At 62.4% G+C, this 19,553-nt stretch overlaps 7 protein-coding genes across 7 annotated transcripts; 4 read left to right on the forward strand and 3 right to left on the reverse strand.

The window, feature by feature from the left end:
- Nucleotides 1-1,477: 1,477 nt before the first annotated feature.
- LOC309682146 (feather keratin 3-like) lies at nucleotides 1,478-1,843 on the forward strand (the record flags this gene model as incomplete). The annotated part of the gene is made up of 1 exon (XM_082496170.1): nucleotides 1,478-1,843. The coding sequence occupies one exon, from the start codon at nucleotides 1,478-1,480 to the stop codon at nucleotides 1,841-1,843; it is 366 nt and encodes a 121-aa protein (XP_082352296.1).
- Nucleotides 1,844-4,404: 2,561 nt separating this feature from the next.
- Nucleotides 4,405-4,770, reverse strand: LOC309682147 (feather keratin 3-like; the record flags this gene model as incomplete). Its single annotated transcript, XM_082496171.1, has 1 exon — nucleotides 4,405-4,770. One exon carries the CDS (start codon nucleotides 4,768-4,770, stop codon nucleotides 4,405-4,407), a length of 366 nt encoding a protein of 121 aa, XP_082352297.1.
- Nucleotides 4,771-6,599: 1,829 nt separating this feature from the next.
- On the forward strand, nucleotides 6,600-6,965 carry LOC309682148 (feather keratin 3-like; the record flags this gene model as incomplete). Its single annotated transcript, XM_082496172.1, has 1 exon — nucleotides 6,600-6,965. The coding sequence occupies one exon, from the start codon at nucleotides 6,600-6,602 to the stop codon at nucleotides 6,963-6,965; it is 366 nt and encodes a 121-aa protein (XP_082352298.1).
- A 2,561-nt stretch (nucleotides 6,966-9,526) lies between these two features.
- On the reverse strand, nucleotides 9,527-9,892 carry LOC309682149 (feather keratin 3-like; the record flags this gene model as incomplete). The annotated part of the gene is made up of 1 exon (XM_082496173.1): nucleotides 9,527-9,892. One exon carries the CDS (start codon nucleotides 9,890-9,892, stop codon nucleotides 9,527-9,529), a length of 366 nt encoding a protein of 121 aa, XP_082352299.1.
- Nucleotides 9,893-11,721: 1,829 nt separating this feature from the next.
- LOC309682150 (feather keratin 3-like) lies at nucleotides 11,722-12,087 on the forward strand (the record flags this gene model as incomplete). The annotated part of the gene is made up of 1 exon (XM_082496174.1): nucleotides 11,722-12,087. One exon carries the CDS (start codon nucleotides 11,722-11,724, stop codon nucleotides 12,085-12,087), a length of 366 nt encoding a protein of 121 aa, XP_082352300.1.
- Nucleotides 12,088-14,648: 2,561 nt separating this feature from the next.
- LOC309682151 (feather keratin 3-like) lies at nucleotides 14,649-15,014 on the reverse strand (the record flags this gene model as incomplete). The annotated part of the gene is made up of 1 exon (XM_082496175.1): nucleotides 14,649-15,014. One exon carries the CDS (start codon nucleotides 15,012-15,014, stop codon nucleotides 14,649-14,651), a length of 366 nt encoding a protein of 121 aa, XP_082352301.1.
- Nucleotides 15,015-16,843: 1,829 nt separating this feature from the next.
- On the forward strand, nucleotides 16,844-17,209 carry LOC309682152 (feather keratin 3-like; the record flags this gene model as incomplete). The annotated part of the gene is made up of 1 exon (XM_082496176.1): nucleotides 16,844-17,209. One exon carries the CDS (start codon nucleotides 16,844-16,846, stop codon nucleotides 17,207-17,209), a length of 366 nt encoding a protein of 121 aa, XP_082352302.1.
- Between the last annotated feature and the right edge of the window lie 2,344 nt (nucleotides 17,210-19,553).

Below are 19,553 nucleotides of genomic sequence, written 5' to 3' on the forward strand. Positions count from 1 at the left end.
GCCCGCTGCCGCCACAGCTCTCCTGGCCAGGGAGGCCCCACGCCGGCCCCTGCCAGACGAGGCACAGACCCACCGGCACACACCTACCCTTTTCCTGAGCAGAGCGAGGCAGGAGCAGTGGATGCCAGTGCTCGGCGAGGGCAGCCCTTTTATGCGGGGCCGGGGAGGGCGGGGAGGAGCTGGCCACGCTGGGGGCACGTGGCCCGTGGCAGAACAGCCCCTGCCTCCTCCCTGCGTGGCGTGGGGCTGTTTTGCTGACATCGTTTCCTCAGCAGCCCCAACCCGCTCTATCAGCCCCTGCAATTACCCCGCTCGCACGCTTGCCAGCTGCCACCTCATGGGCCAAACGAGCACCGCTCTCTTCATCAGCTCGCTGCGTAAGAGGGCACGCAGCGTGACAAAGGCTGAGTGACAGCACGCGGAATGCCATCGCTCTTGCCCAAGGGCTTGGTCTTGGGGTGGCCCCAAGCTTTCATTGCAGAGCCAGCAGGAAGCCCAGGGTCGTGGCGCTGGCAAAGAAGGCGGCCTTGCAAAGGGCTCCCGCATGCCAGTGTCCGCATGACGTACGTAGGGTTGCTGTTATCTGCAGAGGTTACGAAATGCCAAATCAAAGGCACTCGTCTCGGACACTGCTTGGTCAGCACCGTGCATCACTCACCAGTCCAACGCAGCCGGCCTCCAGGCGCCTGCAGGCGTTGGCCATCGTCCCCTGCAAGCCTGGGGGAGAACCAGCCCTGGTGCTCTTCCTCGAGGTGCATGGTGCAAGGAGCACAGAGCCCACCGGGGCCCATGGGGAACAGGCTCCTGCCAGCCCTTCCCCAGCCCTGACAACCCCTCGCAAGTGTCACGGGACCCCCATGGCTGGCATCTTTCGCTGGGCAGGGGCTGCCCCATGGGTGCTGGGAGCTGTGTCTGGTGGCCCGACAGCAGCAGCCCCCATCTGGGCTGGCCCTGCTGGTGTTGGCGGCTCTCCCCCAGCAGAACTGGGATGCGGGCACGGGGCACAGATGTCACCCCAGCGCCGAGCACAAGGCCAGCAGCCAGGAGCAGCAGGAGCACGGCCCCCTCATGGAGTGGGCACCCGTGGCAGAAAGATGCCTGCTGTCCTTTAGCCCACCGAGCAGGAAGGGGAGGAAAGGCTGGGAAGCGGCATGTGGTGCTGTGGCGAGGGGATGCTGACTCAGGGAGGGGCAGGAGGAGGAGAGCCCCATCTTCCTGGCCAGGAGGGAGTGCCGCCTCTGCACATTGGCCCAGCGCGTGCTGAGCAATGGCAGGGCAGCTATAAAAGCTCTGCCTCTGCCAGGCTCTCCCAACCACTGCTCTGGCCACCTTCTCCTTGGGGAACAGGGTAAGTCTGCCAGCGCTTCTCCCCCTGGGTCCCTCCTCCGGTCCCGGCTCCTCCACCTCGGGCTCTCCCCTCTGACTCTCTCTTGCAATCTCTGCCCTCTTGCAGAGCACCATCCCAGACCGCACCAAGATGTCTTGCTACGACCTGTGCCCACCAAAGACCAGCGTCGCCGTGCCACAGCCCATCGCTGAGAGCTGCAACGAGCTGTGCGCGCGCCAGTGCCCCGACTCCACGGCCTTCATCCAGCCGCCCCCCGTGGTGGTCACCTTCCCCGGCCCCATCCTCAGCTCCTTCCCCCAGCAAGCCGTGGTGGGCTCGTCCGGAGCACCCGCCTTTGGGGGCTCCCTGGGGCTGGGGGGCCTCTACGGGGCCGGGGCCACGCAGGGCTCGGGGGGCCTCTGCACCTTTGGCAGAGCCTACGCTGCTCCCGCCTGCAGCCCTTGCGTCCTGCCCCGCTACAGCAAGAAGCTCTGGGACACCTGTGGGCCCTGCTAGACACAGCCCAGCCCCACGCGCTGCCCCCAGACCCGACGCCAATGCCACCACCACCACCCACGCAGGGCTGAGCTGGCGGGCACGCGGCACTGAGCAGTGCTGAGCAGCCCCAGCCAACGCCGGGGCAGGGGCAGTGCCGCACACCCGTGGCCCTTCCCTGCCCTCTTCTCCTGCCCTCTGCTCTCCTCCCCTGCCCTCTCCTCCCAGCTGGTGCCCGGGGCACCACCTGCACCCCAAAGGCTCTGCGGGGCTCATGGGCCGAGTCCTCGGGATGCGGAATGCTGCCTCAAGGGGGCACGTGGAGCCTGAAGCGATGCTGTGGAGAAGAGCCCTCTGCCTGCCCCAGCACGGGGCATGCAGCCTCTCTGGGTCTCGCCCACCGTCTCTCTGACAATCTCTCCTGCCCCTCTGGGCACAATAAAGGTTTCCTGCATGCAAGTCCTGTCTCCCTCCCTCCTTGTTCCAAGTTCAGAATCCCCCGGTGGTTGGGGCCCGTCAGCTGTGGGAGTGGAAACACTGGTCCTGAGACTCCCAGGCCTGGTGCGGGTGGGTGGTTTGAGGAGAGCGAGGGTTCATGCAGAGGATTCTGTTTATTTTGGCTTGGACAGAGTTAATTTTCTTCAGAGTAGCCAATATGGAGCTAAGTTTTCAATTTGTTCTGAAAACGGTGTTGATAATACTGGGACATTTTCAGTATTGCTGAGCAGTGCCTGCACAGAGTCCAGGCCTTTTCTGCCTCTCCCACCACCCCGCCAACGAGTGGGATGGGGATGCACAAGAAGATGAAAGGGAACAAAGCCACGACAGCTGAACCCAGCTGACCAAAGGGATATTCCATACCTTACGATGTCATGCAGAGCAGTAGAAATCTGGGGAAGAAGAAGGAAGGGGGGAGGTGTTGGACGGATGGTGTTTGTCTTCCAAAGCAGCCTTTATGCATGATGGAGATGCCTGGGTGACCTGTTGCTGATGGGAAGTAGCGAATTAATTCCTTGTTTTGTTTTGCCTGTGTGCACGACTTCTGCTTTACTCATCAAACTGTCTTGATCTCCACCCACGAGCTTTCTCCCTTTTACCCCTCTGATTCTCTCCCATGCCACCAGATGTGGAGTGAATGAGCTGCTCTGTGGTGTTTAGTTTCCAGCGGGGTCTAAACTAGGAAAATGGTGAGGGAACAGGTAGCCTGTCTCTTCTGCGGAGAGCTTGAGAAATGTTGCGCTGTTCCTTCTGGCATCGAGGAGGCTCTGAGAGGCTTACCAATGTCCATACGGGCCTGAAGGGAAGGCATGAAGAAGATGGATCCATGCTCATTTTAGGTGAGTCCAGAGCCTGGACGAGAGGCAATGGGCACCAGGTGAAACACAGGAACTCTGCCTCAACATCCCAAAACGCTGTTTTCACTGTGAGGCTGACCGAGCACTGGCCCCGCTTGCCCTGGGAGGTTGTGGAGACCCCGTCCTTGCAGACAGGCAAAAGTGGTGTGGAGGTGGTGCTGGGCAGCTGGCTCTGGGTGGCACTGCTGGAGCTGGAGGCGGCAGAGGGACACGATGGCCTGCAAAGGCTCCTGCCACAGTACTGAGGCTGTGACTGGTGTGATTTTGTGTCTGCGGCAGAGAACAGAGGAGCATGGAGTGTGTTGGTCTGTGCTGGAGATGGGAAAGGGATGTGGAAATGGAAGGGGAAGTGGAAGGGGTAATGAAGGGAAAGTGAAGCAGAAGAGGGAAGGGGTTGAGTTAGGGGGAAGGTGGACAGGAATGGGAAGGGAATGGGAATGGAAAGGTAAAAGAAGAGGAAATGTAAGGAGAAGGTACCTAGGGTGGAAAAGGAAGGAGAAGCGGAAGGAGAAGGAGAGAAGAAGGAGTGAAAAAGGTGAAGGGGACAGGGAAAAAGAAGTGGAAGAGATTTTTTTGTCCCAGAGCCAGAGGAGAGCAGTGGAGTCACAAAGGGGCTTGAAGCCATGGCAGGAATAGCTCCCGGATGGCTCCCAGCCCCTGGGTCAGCCGCGCTCAGGCGCAGGGAGGCTGGAGGTCTGCAAACGCCCCAGGGCTGCATGTCCTGCAGGCACGGGAGCAGCCTGCGGTCAGGCAGCACCCTTGGAGATGAGCTGCAGGAGCGCGAGTGGCCAGAGGTGCCAGGGCTGGGGGCTCTCCCCAAAGGCAGCTGGGTCTGTCTCTGCTGGGGCTGAGAGATGGCCCTGGCCCGGCTGGTGGGGACCACGTGTGGGGCGAGGGAGCCCCACAGCCCACGCTGGCCACAAGAGGACAAACGGAGAGGCAGGTGTGGGATGCAGGTGTGTTTTATTGCAGTGGAGAGAGACATAGAAGGAAGAGGCAGGCAGGTGTCCCCCCCAGATTCCAGAGAGCTCTTCCTTCAGGCTTCTTCCAGGCGGTGGTCCTTGGAGAGAGCAGCCAGTGCCCTACGGGATGACGATGGAGCTGAACAACTGGGCACGGGCAGGATCACGGCAGAGAGGTGTCATGGAGAGAGGGGGAGGAGGGGAGAAAGGCGAGGAGGTGTGAGGCTGAGGTGTCTCTGGGTGTCTGGGTTCTTCGGGGCTGTGTCTAGCAGGGCCCACAGGTGTCCCAGAGCTTCTTGCTGTAGCGGGGCAGGACGCAAGGGCTGCAGGCGGGAGCAGCGTAGGCTCTGCCAAAGGTGCAGAGGCCCCCCGAGCCCTGCGTGGCCCCGGCCCCGTAGAGGCCCCCCAGCCCCAGGGAGCCCCCAAAGGCGGGTGCTCCGGACGAGCCCACCACGGCTTGCTGGGGGAAGGAGCTGAGGATGGGGCCGGGGAAGGTGACCACCACGGGGGGCGGCTGGATGAAGGCCGTGGAGTCAGGGCACTGGCGCGCGCACAGCTCGTTGCAGCTCTCAGCGATGGGCTGTGGCACGGCGACGCTGGTCTTTGGTGGGCACAGGTCGTAGCAAGACATCTTGGTGTGAGAGAGCTGAGCCTGAAAGACACGGTGGGAAGGAGAGGTGTCAGGAGCGAGGAGGAGCTGCCGCGGCCGAGCAGTGCCCGGTTGTCAGGGCTGCCCTGGAGCTGGAGGGGCCAGAGCCACCGCCTGTCCCGCGCTGCCCACCGCTTGCCCTTTGCCCAGCCAGCCCTACTCAGCGCCCTGCTCTGCGCAGCCCTCGCCTTGCCCTCTCTGCGTGCACAGAGGGCACACAAGGCCTCCCCGAGAGCCCGTGCAGGGCCTGGCTCTGGCTGCCACAGCCACGGGGCTCCTTCCTCCTCGTGCCGCAGCTCAGCCCGCCCTGTCCGGCCAAGGCTGCTGCCAGCACGCCCGCTGCCGCCACAGCTCTCCTGGCCAGGGAGGCCCCACGCCGGCCCCTGCCAGACGAGGCACAGACCCACCGGCACACACCTACCCTTTTCCTGAGCAGAGCGAGGCAGGAGCAGTGGATGCCAGTGCTCGGCGAGGGCAGCCCTTTTATGCGGGGCCGGGGAGGGCGGGGAGGAGCTGGCCACGCTGGGGGCACGTGGCCCGTGGCAGAACAGCCCCTGCCTCCTCCCTGCGTGGCGTGGGGCTGTTTTGCTGACATCGTTTCCTCAGCAGCCCCAACCCGCTCTATCAGCCCCTGCAATTACCCCGCTCGCACGCTTGCCAGCTGCCACCTCATGGGCCAAACGAGCACCGCTCTCTTCATCAGCTCGCTGCGTAAGAGGGCACGCAGCGTGACAAAGGCTGAGTGACAGCACGCGGAATGCCATCGCTCTTGCCCAAGGGCTTGGTCTTGGGGTGGCCCCAAGCTTTCATTGCAGAGCCAGCAGGAAGCCCAGGGTCGTGGCGCTGGCAAAGAAGGCGGCCTTGCAAAGGGCTCCCGCATGCCAGTGTCCGCATGACGTACGTAGGGTTGCTGTTATCTGCAGAGGTTACGAAATGCCAAATCAAAGGCACTCGTCTCGGACACTGCTTGGTCAGCACCGTGCATCACTCACCAGTCCAACGCAGCCGGCCTCCAGGCGCCTGCAGGCGTTGGCCATCGTCCCCTGCAAGCCTGGGGGAGAACCAGCCCTGGTGCTCTTCCTCGAGGTGCATGGTGCAAGGAGCACAGAGCCCACCGGGGCCCATGGGGAACAGGCTCCTGCCAGCCCTTCCCCAGCCCTGACAACCCCTCGCAAGTGTCACGGGACCCCCATGGCTGGCATCTTTCGCTGGGCAGGGGCTGCCCCATGGGTGCTGGGAGCTGTGTCTGGTGGCCCGACAGCAGCAGCCCCCATCTGGGCTGGCCCTGCTGGTGTTGGCGGCTCTCCCCCAGCAGAACTGGGATGCGGGCACGGGGCACAGATGTCACCCCAGCGCCGAGCACAAGGCCGGCAGCCAGGAGCAGCAGGAGCACGGCCCCCTCATGGAGTGGGCACCCGTGGCAGAAAGATGCCTGCTGTCCTTTAGCCCACCGAGCAGGAAGGGGAGGAAAGGCTGGGAAGCGGCATGTGGTGCTGTGGCGAGGGGATGCTGACTCAGGGAGGGGCAGGAGGAGGAGAGCCCCATCTTCCTGGCCAGGAGGGAGTGCCGCCTCTGCACATTGGCCCAGCGCGTGCTGAGCAATGGCAGGGCAGCTATAAAAGCTCTGCCTCTGCCAGGCTCTCCCAACCACTGCTCTGGCCACCTTCTCCTTGGGGAACAGGGTAAGTCTGCCAGCGCTTCTCCCCCTGGGTCCCTCCTCCGGTCCCGGCTCCTCCACCTCGGGCTCTCCCCTCTGACTCTCTCTTGCAATCTCTGCCCTCTTGCAGAGCACCATCCCAGACCGCACCAAGATGTCTTGCTACGACCTGTGCCCACCAAAGACCAGCGTCGCCGTGCCACAGCCCATCGCTGAGAGCTGCAACGAGCTGTGCGCGCGCCAGTGCCCCGACTCCACGGCCTTCATCCAGCCGCCCCCCGTGGTGGTCACCTTCCCCGGCCCCATCCTCAGCTCCTTCCCCCAGCAAGCCGTGGTGGGCTCGTCCGGAGCACCCGCCTTTGGGGGCTCCCTGGGGCTGGGGGGCCTCTACGGGGCCGGGGCCACGCAGGGCTCGGGGGGCCTCTGCACCTTTGGCAGAGCCTACGCTGCTCCCGCCTGCAGCCCTTGCGTCCTGCCCCGCTACAGCAAGAAGCTCTGGGACACCTGTGGGCCCTGCTAGACACAGCCCAGCCCCACGCGCTGCCCCCAGACCCGACGCCAATGCCACCACCACCACCCACGCAGGGCTGAGCTGGCGGGCACGCGGCACTGAGCAGTGCTGAGCAGCCCCAGCCAACGCCGGGGCAGGGGCAGTGCCGCACACCCGTGGCCCTTCCCTGCCCTCTTCTCCTGCCCTCTGCTCTCCTCCCCTGCCCTCTCCTCCCAGCTGGTGCCCGGGGCACCACCTGCACCCCAAAGGCTCTGCGGGGCTCATGGGCCGAGTCCTCGGGATGCGGAATGCTGCCTCAAGGGGGCACGTGGAGCCTGAAGCGATGCTGTGGAGAAGAGCCCTCTGCCTGCCCCAGCACGGGGCATGCAGCCTCTCTGGGTCTCGCCCACCGTCTCTCTGACAATCTCTCCTGCCCCTCTGGGCACAATAAAGGTTTCCTGCATGCAAGTCCTGTCTCCCTCCCTCCTTGTTCCAAGTTCAGAATCCCCCGGTGGTTGGGGCCCGTCAGCTGTGGGAGTGGAAACACTGGTCCTGAGACTCCCAGGCCTGGTGCGGGTGGGTGGTTTGAGGAGAGCGAGGGTTCATGCAGAGGATTCTGTTTATTTTGGCTTGGACAGAGTTAATTTTCTTCAGAGTAGCCAATATGGAGCTAAGTTTTCAATTTGTTCTGAAAACGGTGTTGATAATACTGGGACATTTTCAGTATTGCTGAGCAGTGCCTGCACAGAGTCCAGGCCTTTTCTGCCTCTCCCACCACCCCGCCAACGAGTGGGATGGGGATGCACAAGAAGATGAAAGGGAACAAAGCCACGACAGCTGAACCCAGCTGACCAAAGGGATATTCCATACCTTACGATGTCATGCAGAGCAGTAGAAATCTGGGGAAGAAGAAGGAAGGGGGGAGGTGTTGGACGGATGGTGTTTGTCTTCCAAAGCAGCCTTTATGCATGATGGAGATGCCTGGGTGACCTGTTGCTGATGGGAAGTAGCGAATTAATTCCTTGTTTTGTTTTGCCTGTGTGCACGACTTCTGCTTTACTCATCAAACTGTTTTGATCTCCACCCACGAGCTTTCTCCCTTTTACCCCTCTGATTCTCTCCCATGCCACCAGATGTGGAGTGAATGAGCTGCTCTGTGGTGTTTAGTTTCCAGCGGGGTCTAAACTAGGAAAATGGTGAGGGAACAGGTAGCCTGTCTCTTCTGCGGAGAGCTTGAGAAATGTTGCGCTGTTCCTTCTGGCATCGAGGAGGCTCTGAGAGGCTTACCAATGTCCATACGGGCCTGAAGGGAAGGCATGAAGAAGATGGATCCATGCTCATTTTAGGTGAGTCCAGAGCCTGGACGAGAGGCAATGGGCACCAGGTGAAACACAGGAACTCTGCCTCAACATCCCAAAACGCTGTTTTCACTGTGAGGCTGACCGAGCACTGGCCCCGCTTGCCCTGGGAGGTTGTGGAGACCCCGTCCTTGCAGACAGGCAAAAGTGGTGTGGAGGTGGTGCTGGGCAGCTGGCTCTGGGTGGCACTGCTGGAGCTGGAGGCGGCAGAGGGACACGATGGCCTGCAAAGGCTCCTGCCACAGTACTGAGGCTGTGACTGGTGTGATTTTGTGTCTGCGGCAGAGAACAGAGGAGCATGGAGTGTGTTGGTCTGTGCTGGAGATGGGAAAGGGATGTGGAAATGGAAGGGGAAGTGGAAGGGGTAATGAAGGGAAAGTGAAGCAGAAGAGGGAAGGGGTTGAGTTAGGGGGAAGGTGGACAGGAATGGGAAGGGAATGGGAATGGAAAGGTAAAAGAAGAGGAAATGTAAGGAGAAGGTACCTAGGGTGGAAAAGGAAGGAGAAGCGGAAGGAGAAGGAGAGAAGAAGGAGTGAAAAAGGTGAAGGGGACAGGGAAAAAGAAGTGGAAGAGATTTTTTTGTCCCAGAGCCAGAGGAGAGCAGTGGAGTCACAAAGGGGCTTGAAGCCATGGCAGGAATAGCTCCCGGATGGCTCCCAGCCCCTGGGTCAGCCGCGCTCAGGCGCAGGGAGGCTGGAGGTCTGCAAACGCCCCAGGGCTGCATGTCCTGCAGGCACGGGAGCAGCCTGCGGTCAGGCAGCACCCTTGGAGATGAGCTGCAGGAGCGCGAGTGGCCAGAGGTGCCAGGGCTGGGGGCTCTCCCCAAAGGCAGCTGGGTCTGTCTCTGCTGGGGCTGAGAGATGGCCCTGGCCCGGCTGGTGGGGACCACGTGTGGGGCGAGGGAGCCCCACAGCCCACGCTGGCCACAAGAGGACAAACGGAGAGGCAGGTGTGGGATGCAGGTGTGTTTTATTGCAGTGGAGAGAGACATAGAAGGAAGAGGCAGGCAGGTGTCCCCCCCAGATTCCAGAGAGCTCTTCCTTCAGGCTTCTTCCAGGCGGTGGTCCTTGGAGAGAGCAGCCAGTGCCCTACGGGATGACGATGGAGCTGAACAACTGGGCACGGGCAGGATCATGGCAGAGAGGTGTCATGGAGAGAGGGGGAGGAGGGGAGAAAGGCGAGGAGGTGTGAGGCTGAGGTGTCTCTGGGTGTCTGGGTTCTTCGGGGCTGTGTCTAGCAGGGCCCACAGGTGTCCCAGAGCTTCTTGCTGTAGCGGGGCAGGACGCAAGGGCTGCAGGCGGGAGCAGTGTAGGCTCTGCCAAAGGTGCAGAGGCCCCCCGAGCCCTGCGTGGCCCCGGCCCCGTAGAGGCCCCCCAGCCCCAGGGAGCCCCCAAAGGCGGGTGCTCCGGACGAGCCCACCACGGCTTGCTGGGGGAAGGAGCTGAGGATGGGGCCGGGGAAGGTGACCACCACGGGGGGCGGCTGGATGAAGGCCGTGGAGTCGGGGCACTGGCGCGCGCACAGCTCGTTGCAGCTCTCAGCGATGGGCTGTGGCACGGCGACGCTGGTCTTTGGTGGGCACAGGTCGTAGCAAGACATCTTGGTGTGAGAGAGCTGAGCCTGAAAGACACGGTGGGAAGGAGAGGTGTCAGGAGCGAGGAGGAGCTGCCGCGGCCGAGCAGTGCCCGGTTGTCAGGGCTGCCCTGGAGCTGGAGGGGCCAGAGCCACCGCCTGTCCCGCGCTGCCCACCGCTTGCCCTTTGCCCAGCCAGCCCTACTCAGCGCCCTGCTCTGCGCAGCCCTCGCCTTGCCCTCTCTGCGTGCACAGAGGGCACACAAGGCCTCCCCGAGAGCCCGTGCAGGGCCTGGCTCTGGCTGCCACAGCCACGGGGCTCCTTCCTCCTCGTGCCGCAGCTCAGCCCGCCCTGTCCGGCCAAGGCTGCTGCCAGCACGCCCGCTGCCGCCACAGCTCTCCTGGCCAGGGAGGCCCCACGCCGGCCCCTGCCAGACGAGGCACAGACCCACCGGCACACACCTACCCTTTTCCTGAGCAGAGCGAGGCAGGAGCAGTGGATGCCAGTGCTCGGCGAGGGCAGCCCTTTTATGCGGGGCCGGGGAGGGCGGGGAGGAGCTGGCCACGCTGGGGGCACGTGGCCCGTGGCAGAACAGCCCCTGCCTCCTCCCTGCGTGGCGTGGGGCTGTTTTGCTGACATCGTTTCCTCAGCAGCCCCAACCCGCTCTATCAGCCCCTGCAATTACCCCGCTCGCACGCTTGCCAGCTGCCACCTCATGGGCCAAACGAGCACCGCTCTCTTCATCAGCTCGCTGCGTAAGAGGGCACGCAGCGTGACAAAGGCTGAGTGACAGCACGCGGAATGCCATCGCTCTTGCCCAAGGGCTTGGTCTTGGGGTGGCCCCAAGCTTTCATTGCAGAGCCAGCAGGAAGCCCAGGGTCGTGGCGCTGGCAAAGAAGGCGGCCTTGCAAAGGGCTCCCGCATGCCAGTGTCCGCATGACGTACGTAGGGTTGCTGTTATCTGCAGAGGTTACGAAATGCCAAATCAAAGGCACTCGTCTCGGACACTGCTTGGTCAGCACCGTGCATCACTCACCAGTCCAACGCAGCCGGCCTCCAGGCGCCTGCAGGCGTTGGCCATCGTCCCCTGCAAGCCTGGGGGAGAACCAGCCCTGGTGCTCTTCCTCGAGGTGCATGGTGCAAGGAGCACAGAGCCCACCGGGGCCCATGGGGAACAGGCTCCTGCCAGCCCTTCCCCAGCCCTGACAACCCCTCGCAAGTGTCACGGGACCCCCATGGCTGGCATCTTTCGCTGGGCAGGGGCTGCCCCATGGGTGCTGGGAGCTGTGTCTGGTGGCCCGACAGCAGCAGCCCCCATCTGGGCTGGCCCTGCTGGTGTTGGCGGCTCTCCCCCAGCAGAACTGGGATGCGGGCACGGGGCACAGATGTCACCCCAGCGCCGAGCACAAGGCCAGCAGCCAGGAGCAGCAGGAGCACGGCCCCCTCATGGAGTGGGCACCCGTGGCAGAAAGATGCCTGCTGTCCTTTAGCCCACCGAGCAGGAAGGGGAGGAAAGGCTGGGAAGCGGCATGTGGTGCTGTGGCGAGGGGATGCTGACTCAGGGAGGGGCAGGAGGAGGAGAGCCCCATCTTCCTGGCCAGGAGGGAGTGCCGCCTCTGCACATTGGCCCAGCGCGTGCTGAGCAATGGCAGGGCAGCTATAAAAGCTCTGCCTCTGCCAGGCTCTCCCAACCACTGCTCTGGCCACCTTCTCCTTGGGGAACAGGGTAAGTCTGCCAGCGCTTCTCCCCCTGGGTCCCTCCTCCGGTCCCGGCTCCTCCACCTCGGGCTCTCCCCTCTGACTCTCTCTTGCAATCTCTGCCCTCTTGCAGAGCACCATCCCAGACCGCACCAAGATGTCTTGCTACGACCTGTGCCCACCAAAGACCAGCGTCGCCGTGCCACAGCCCATCGCTGAGAGCTGCAACGAGCTGTGCGCGCGCCAGTGCCCCGACTCCACGGCCTTCATCCAGCCGCCCCCCGTGGTGGTCACCTTCCCCGGCCCCATCCTCAGCTCCTTCCCCCAGCAAGCCGTGGTGGGCTCGTCCGGAGCACCCGCCTTTGGGGGCTCCCTGGGGCTGGGGGGCCTCTACGGGGCCGGGGCCACGCAGGGCTCGGGGGGCCTCTGCACCTTTGGCAGAGCCTACGCTGCTCCCGCCTGCAGCCCTTGCGTCCTGCCCCGCTACAGCAAGAAGCTCTGGGACACCTGTGGGCCCTGCTAGACACAGCCCAGCCCCACGCGCTGCCCCCAGACCCGACGCCAATGCCACCACCACCACCCACGCAGGGCTGAGCTGGCGGGCACGCGGCACTGAGCAGTGCTGAGCAGCCCCAGCCAACGCCGGGGCAGGGGCAGTGCCGCACACCCGTGGCCCTTCCCTGCCCTCTTCTCCTGCCCTCTGCTCTCCTCCCCTGCCCTCTCCTCCCAGCTGGTGCCCGGGGCACCACCTGCACCCCAAAGGCTCTGCGGGGCTCATGGGCCGAGTCCTCGGGATGCGGAATGCTGCCTCAAGGGGGCACGTGGAGCCTGAAGCGATGCTGTGGAGAAGAGCCCTCTGCCTGCCCCAGCACAGGGCATGCAGCCTCTCTGGGTCTCGCCCACCGTCTCTCTGACAATCTCTCCTGCCCCTCTGGGCACAATAAAGGTTTCCTGCATGCAAGTCCTGTCTCCCTCCCTCCTTGTTCCAAGTTCAGAATCCCCCGGTGGTTGGGGCCCGTCAGCTGTGGGAGTGGAAACACTGGTCCTGAGACTCCCAGGCCTGGTGCGGGTGGGTGGTTTGAGGAGAGCGAGGGTTCATGCAGAGGATTCTGTTTATTTTGGCTTGGACAGAGTTAATTTTCTTCAGAGTAGCCAATATGGAGCTAAGTTTTCAATTTGTTCTGAAAACGGTGTTGATAATACTGGGACATTTTCAGTATTGCTGAGCAGTGCCTGCACAGAGTCCAGGCCTTTTCTGCCTCTCCCACCACCCCGCCAACGAGTGGGATGGGGATGCACAAGAAGATGAAAGGGAACAAAGCCACGACAGCTGAACCCAGCTGACCAAAGGGATATTCCATACCTTACGATGTCATGCAGAGCAGTAGAAATCTGGGGAAGAAGAAGGAAGGGGGGAGGTGTTGGACGGATGGTGTTTGTCTTCCAAAGCAGCCTTTATGCATGATGGAGATGCCTGGGTGACCTGTCGCTGATGGGAAGTAGCGAATTAATTCCTTGTTTTGTTTTGCCTGTGTGCACGACTTCTGCTTTACTCATCAAACTGTCTTGATCTCCACCCACGAGCTTTCTCCCTTTTACCCCTCTGATTCTCTCCCATGCCACCAGATGTGGAGTGAATGAGCTGCTCTGTGGTGTTTAGTTTCCAGCGGGGTCTAAACTAGGAAAATGGTGAGGGAACAGGTAGCCTGTCTCTTCTGCGGAGAGCTTGAGAAATGTTGCGCTGTTCCTTCTGGCATCGAGGAGGCTCTGAGAGGCTTACCAATGTCCATACGGGCCTGAAGGGAAGGCATGAAGAAGATGGATCCATGCTCATTTTAGGTGAGTCCAGAGCCTGGACGAGAGGCAATGGGCACCAGGTGAAACACAGGAACTCTGCCTCAACATCCCAAAACGCTGTTTTCACTGTGAGGCTGACCGAGCACTGGCCCCGCTTGCCCTGGGAGGTTGTGGAGACCCCGTCCTTGCAGACAGGCAAAAGTGGTGTGGAGGTGGTGCTGGGCAGCTGGCTCTGGGTGGCACTGCTGGAGCTGGAGGCGGCAGAGGGACACGATGGCCTGCAAAGGCTCCTGCCACAGTACTGAGGCTGTGACTGGTGTGATTTTGTGTCTGCGGCAGAGAACAGAGGAGCATGGAGTGTGTTGGTCTGTGCTGGAGATGGGAAAGGGATGTGGAAATGGAAGGGGAAGTGGAAGGGGTAATGAAGGGAAAGTGAAGCAGAAGAGGGAAGGGGTTGAGTTAGGGGGAAGGTGGACAGGAATGGGAAGGGAATGGGAATGGAAAGGTAAAAGAAGAGGAAATGTAAGGAGAAGGTACCTAGGGTGGAAAAGGAAGGAGAAGCGGAAGGAGAAGGAGAGAAGAAGGAGTGAAAAAGGTGAAGGGGACAGGGAAAAAGAAGTGGAAGAGATTTTTTTGTCCCAGAGCCAGAGGAGAGCAGTGGAGTCACAAAGGGGCTTGAAGCCATGGCAGGAATAGCTCCCGGATGGCTCCCAGCCCCTGGGTCAGCCGCGCTCAGGCGCAGGGAGGCTGGAGGTCTGCAAACGCCCCAGGGCTGCATGTCCTGCAGGCACGGGAGCAGCCTGCGGTCAGGCAGCACCCTTGGAGATGAGCTGCAGGAGCGCGAGTGGCCAGAGGTGCCAGGGCTGGGGGCTCTCCCCAAAGGCAGCTGGGTCTGTCTCTGCTGGGGCTGAGAGATGGCCCTGGCCCGGCTGGTGGGGACCACGTGTGGGGCGAGGGAGCCCCACAGCCCACGCTGGCCACAAGAGGACAAACGGAGAGGCAGGTGTGGGATGCAGGTGTGTTTTATTGCAGTGGAGAGAGACATAGAAGGAAGAGGCAGGCAGGTGTCCCCCCCAGATTCCAGAGAGCTCTTCCTTCAGGCTTCTTCCAGGCGGTGGTCCTTGGAGAGAGCAGCCAGTGCCCTACGGGATGACGATGGAGCTGAACAACTGGGCACGGGCAGGATCACGGCAGAGAGGTGTCATGGAGAGAGGGGGAGGAGGGGAGAAAGGCGAGGAGGTGTGAGGCTGAGGTGTCTCTGGGTGTCTGGGTTCTTCGGGGCTGTGTCTAGCAGGGCCCACAGGTGTCCCAGAGCTTCTTGCTGTAGCGGGGCAGGACGCAAGGGCTGCAGGCGGGAGCAGTGTAGGCTCTGCCAAAGGTGCAGAGGCCCCCCAAGCCCTGCGTGGCCCCGGCCCCGTAGAGGCCCCCCAGCCCCAGGGAGCCCCCAAAGGCGGGTGCTCCGGACGAGCCCACCACGGCTTGCTGGGGGAAGGAGCTGAGGATGGGGCCGGGGAAGGTGACCACCACGGGGGGCGGCTGGATGAAGGCCGTGGAGTCGGGGCACTGGCGCGCGCACAGCTCGTTGCAGCTCTCAGCGATGGGCTGTGGCACGGCGACGCTGGTCTTTGGTGGGCACAGGTCGTAGCAAGACATCTTGGTGTGAGAGAGCTGAGCCTGAAAGACACGGTGGGAAGGAGAGGTGTCAGGAGCGAGGAGGAGCTGCCGCGGCCGAGCAGTGCCCGGTTGTCAGGGCTGCCCTGGAGCTGGAGGGGCCAGAGCCACCGCCTGTCCCGCGCTGCCCACCGCTTGCCCTTTGCCCAGCCAGCCCTACTCAGCGCCCTGCTCTGCGCAGCCCTCGCCTTGCCCTCTCTGCGTGCACAGAGGGCACACAAGGCCTCCCCGAGAGCCCGTGCAGGGCCTGGCTCTGGCTGCCACAGCCACGGGGCTCCTTCCTCCTCGTGCCGCAGCTCAGCCCGCCCTGTCCGGCCAAGGCTGCTGCCAGCACGCCCGCTGCCGCCACAGCTCTCCTGGCCAGGGAGGCCCCACGCCGGCCCCTGCCAGACGAGGCACAGACCCACCGGCACACACCTACCCTTTTCCTGAGCAGAGCGAGGCAGGAGCAGTGGATGCCAGTGCTCGGCGAGGGCAGCCCTTTTATGCGGGGCCGGGGAGGGCGGGGAGGAGCTGGCCACGCTGGGGGCACGTGGCCCGTGGCAGAACAGCCCCTGCCTCCTCCCTGCGTGGCGTGGGGCTGTTTTGCTGACATCGTTTCCTCAGCAGCCCCAACCCGCTCTATCAGCCCCTGCAATTACCCCGCTCGCACGCTTGCCAGCTGCCACCTCATGGGCCAAACGAGCACCGCTCTCTTCATCAGCTCGCTGCGTAAGAGGGCACGCAGCGTGACAAAGGCTGAGTGACAGCACGCGGAATGCCATCGCTCTTGCCCAAGGGCTTGGTCTTGGGGTGGCCCCAAGCTTTCATTGCAGAGCCAGCAGGAAGCCCAGGGTCGTGGCGCTGGCAAAGAAGGCGGCCTTGCAAAGGGCTCCCGCATGCCAGTGTCCGCATGACGTACGTAGGGTTGCTGTTATCTGCAGAGGTTACGAAATGCCAAATCAAAGGCACTCGTCTCGGACACTGCTTGGTCAGCACCGTGCATCACTCACCAGTCCAACGCAGCCGGCCTCCAGGCGCCTGCAGGCGTTGGCCATCGTCCCCTGCAAGCCTGAGGGAGAACCAGCCCTGGTGCTCTTCCTCGAGGTGCATGGTGCAAGGAGCACAGAGCCCACCGGGGCCCATGGGGAACAGGCTCCTGCCAGCCCTTCCCCAGCCCTGACAACCCCTCGCAAGTGTCACGGGACCCCCATGGCTGGCATCTTTCGCTGGGCAGGGGCTGCCCCATGGGTGCTGGGAGCTGTGTCTGGTGGCCCGACAGCAGCAGCCCCCATCTGGGCTGGCCCTGCTGGTGTTGGCGGCTCTCCCCCAGCAGAACTGGGATGCGGGCACGGGGCACAGATGTCACCCCAGCGCCGAGCACAAGGCCAGCAGCCAGGAGCAGCAGGAGCACGGCCCCCTCATGGAGTGGGCACCCGTGGCAGAAAGATGCCTGCTGTCCTTTAGCCCACCGAGCAGGAAGGGGAGGAAAGGCTGGGAAGCGGCATGTGGTGCTGTGGCGAGGGGATGCTGACTCAGGGAGGGGCAGGAGGAGGAGAGCCCCATCTTCCTGGCCAGGAGGGAGTGCCGCCTCTGCACATTGGCCCAGCGCGTGCTGAGCAATGGCAGGGCAGCTATAAAAGCTCTGCCTCTGCCAGGCTCTCCCAACCACTGCTCTGGCCACCTTCTCCTTGGGGAACAGGGTAAGTCTGCCAGCGCTTCTCCCCCTGGGTCCCTCCTCCGGTCCCGGCTCCTCCACCTCGGGCTCTCCCCTCTGACTCTCTCTTGCAATCTCTGCCCTCTTGCAGAGCACCATCCCAGACCGCACCAAGATGTCTTGCTACGACCTGTGCCCACCAAAGACCAGCGTCGCCGTGCCACAGCCCATCGCTGAGAGCTGCAACGAGCTGTGCGCGCGCCAGTGCCCCGACTCCACGGCCTTCATCCAGCCGCCCCCCGTGGTGGTCACCTTCCCCGGCCCCATCCTCAGCTCCTTCCCCCAGCAAGCCGTGGTGGGCTCGTCCGGAGCACCCGCCTTTGGGGGCTCCCTGGGGCTGGGGGGCCTCTACGGGGCCGGGGCCACGCAGGGCTCGGGGGGCCTCTGCACCTTTGGCAGAGCCTACGCTGCTCCCGCCTGCAGCCCTTGCGTCCTGCCCCGCTACAGCAAGAAGCTCTGGGACACCTGTGGGCCCTGCTAGACACAGCCCAGCCCCACGCGCTGCCCCCAGACCCGACGCCAATGCCACCACCACCACCCACGCAGGGCTGAGCTGGCGGGCACGCGGCACTGAGCAGTGCTGAGCAGCCCCAGCCAACGCCGGGGCAGGGGCAGTGCCGCACACCCGTGGCCCTTCCCTGCCCTCTTCTCCTGCCCTCTGCTCTCCTCCCCTGCCCTCTCCTCCCAGCTGGTGCACGGGGCACCACCTGCACCCCAAAGGCTCTGCGGGGCTCATGGGCCGAGTCCTCGGGATGCGGAATGCTGCCTCAAGGGGGCACGTGGAGCCTGAAGCGATGCTGTGGAGAAGAGCCCTCTGCCTGCCCCAGCACGGGGCATGCAGCCTCTCTGGGTCTCGCCCACCGTCTCTCTGACAATCTCTCCTGCCCCTCTGGGCACAATAAAGGTTTCCTGCATGCAAGTCCTGTCTCCCTCCCTCCTTGTTCCAAGTTCAGAATCCCCCGGTGGTTGGGGCCCGTCAGCTGTGGGAGTGGAAACACTGGTCCTGAGACTCCCAGGCCTGGTGCGGGTGGGTGGTTTGAGGAGAGCGAGGGTTCATGCAGAGGATTCTGTTTATTTTGGCTTGGACAGAGTTAATTTTCTTCAGAGTAGCCAATATGGAGCTAAGTTTTCAATTTGTTCTGAAAACGGTGTTGATAATACTGGGACATTTTCAGTATTGCTGAGCAGTGCCTGCACAGAGTCCAGGCCTTTTCTGCCTCTCCCACCACCCCGCCAACGAGTGGGATGGGGATGCACAAGAAGATGAAAGGGAACAAAGCCACGACAGCTGAACCCAGCTGACCAAAGGGATATTCCATACCTTACGATGTCATGCAGAGCAGTAGAAATCTGGGGAAGAAGAAGGAAGGGGGGAGGTGTTGGACGGATGGTGTTTGTCTTCCAAAGCAGCCTTTATGCATGATGGAGATGCCTGGGTGACCTGTCGCTGATGGGAAGTAGCGAATTAATTCCTTGTTTTGTTTTGCCTGTGTGCACGACTTCTGCTTTACTCATCAAACTGTCTTGATCTCCACCCACGAGCTTTCTCCCTTTTACCCCTCTGATTCTCTCCCATGCCACCAGATGTGGAGTGAATGAGCTGCTCTGTGGTGTTTAGTTTCCAGCGGGGTCTAAACTAGGAAAATGGTGAGGGAACAGGTAGCCTGTCTCTTCTGCGGAGAGCTTGAGAAATGTTGCGCTGTTCCTTCTGGCATCGAGGAGGCTCTGAGAGGCTTACCAATGTCCATACGGGCCTGAAGGGAAGGCATGAAGAAGATGGATCCATGCTCATTTTAGGTGAGTCCAGAGCCTGGACGAGAGGCAATGGGCACCAGGTGAAACACAGGAACTCTGCCTCAACATCCCAAAACGCTGTTTTCACTGTGAGGCTGACCGAGCACTGGCCCCGCTTGCCCTGGGAGGTTGTGGAGACCCCGTCCTTGCAGACAGGCAAAAGTGGTGTGGAGGTGGTGCTGGGCAGCTGGCTCTGGGTGGCACTGCTGGAGCTGGAGGCGGCAGAGGGACACGATGGCCTGCAAAGGCTCCTGCCACAGTACTGAGGCTGTGACTGGTGTGATTTTGTGTCTGCGGCAGAGAACAGAGGAGCATGGAGTGTGTTGGTCTGTGCTGGAGATGGGAAAGGGATGTGGAAATGGAAGGGGAAGTGGAAGGGGTAATGAAGGGAAAGTGAAGCAGAAGAGGGAAGGGGTTGAGTTAGGGGGAAGGTGGACAGGAATGGGAAGGGAATGGGAATGGAAAGGTAAAAGAAGAGGAAATGTAAGGAGAAGGTACCTAGGGTGGAAAAGGAAGGAGAAGCGGAAGGAGAAGGAGAGAAGAAGGAGTGAAAAAGGTGAAGGGGACAGGGAAAAAGAAGTGGAAGAGATTTTTTTGTCCCAGAGCCAGAGGAGAGCAGTGGAGTCACAAAGGGGCTTGAAGCCATGGCAGGAATAGCTCCCGGATGGCTCCCAGCCCCTGGGTCAGCCGCGCTCAGGCGCAGGGAGGCTGGAGGTCTGCAAACGCCCCAGGGCTGCATGTCCTGCAGGCACGGGAGCAGCCTGCGGTCAGGCAGCACCCTTGGAGATGAGCTGCAGGAGCGCGAGTGGCCAGAGGTGCCAGGGCTGGGGGCTCTCCCCAAAGGCAGCTGGGTCTGTCTCTGCTGGGGCTGAGAGATGGCCCTGGCCCGGCTGGTGGGGACCACGTGTGGGGCGAGGGAGCCCCCACAGCCCACGCTGGCCACAAGAGGACAAACGGAGAGGCAGGTGTGGGATGCAGGTGTGTTTTATTGCAGTGGAGAGAGACATAGAAGGAAGAGGCAGGCAGGTGTC

The sequence above is a fragment of the Vanellus vanellus genome (assembly GCF_965231255.1).
Source record: "Vanellus vanellus genome assembly, chromosome: 27".
Taxonomy (NCBI): domain Eukaryota; kingdom Metazoa; phylum Chordata; class Aves; order Charadriiformes; family Charadriidae; genus Vanellus; species Vanellus vanellus.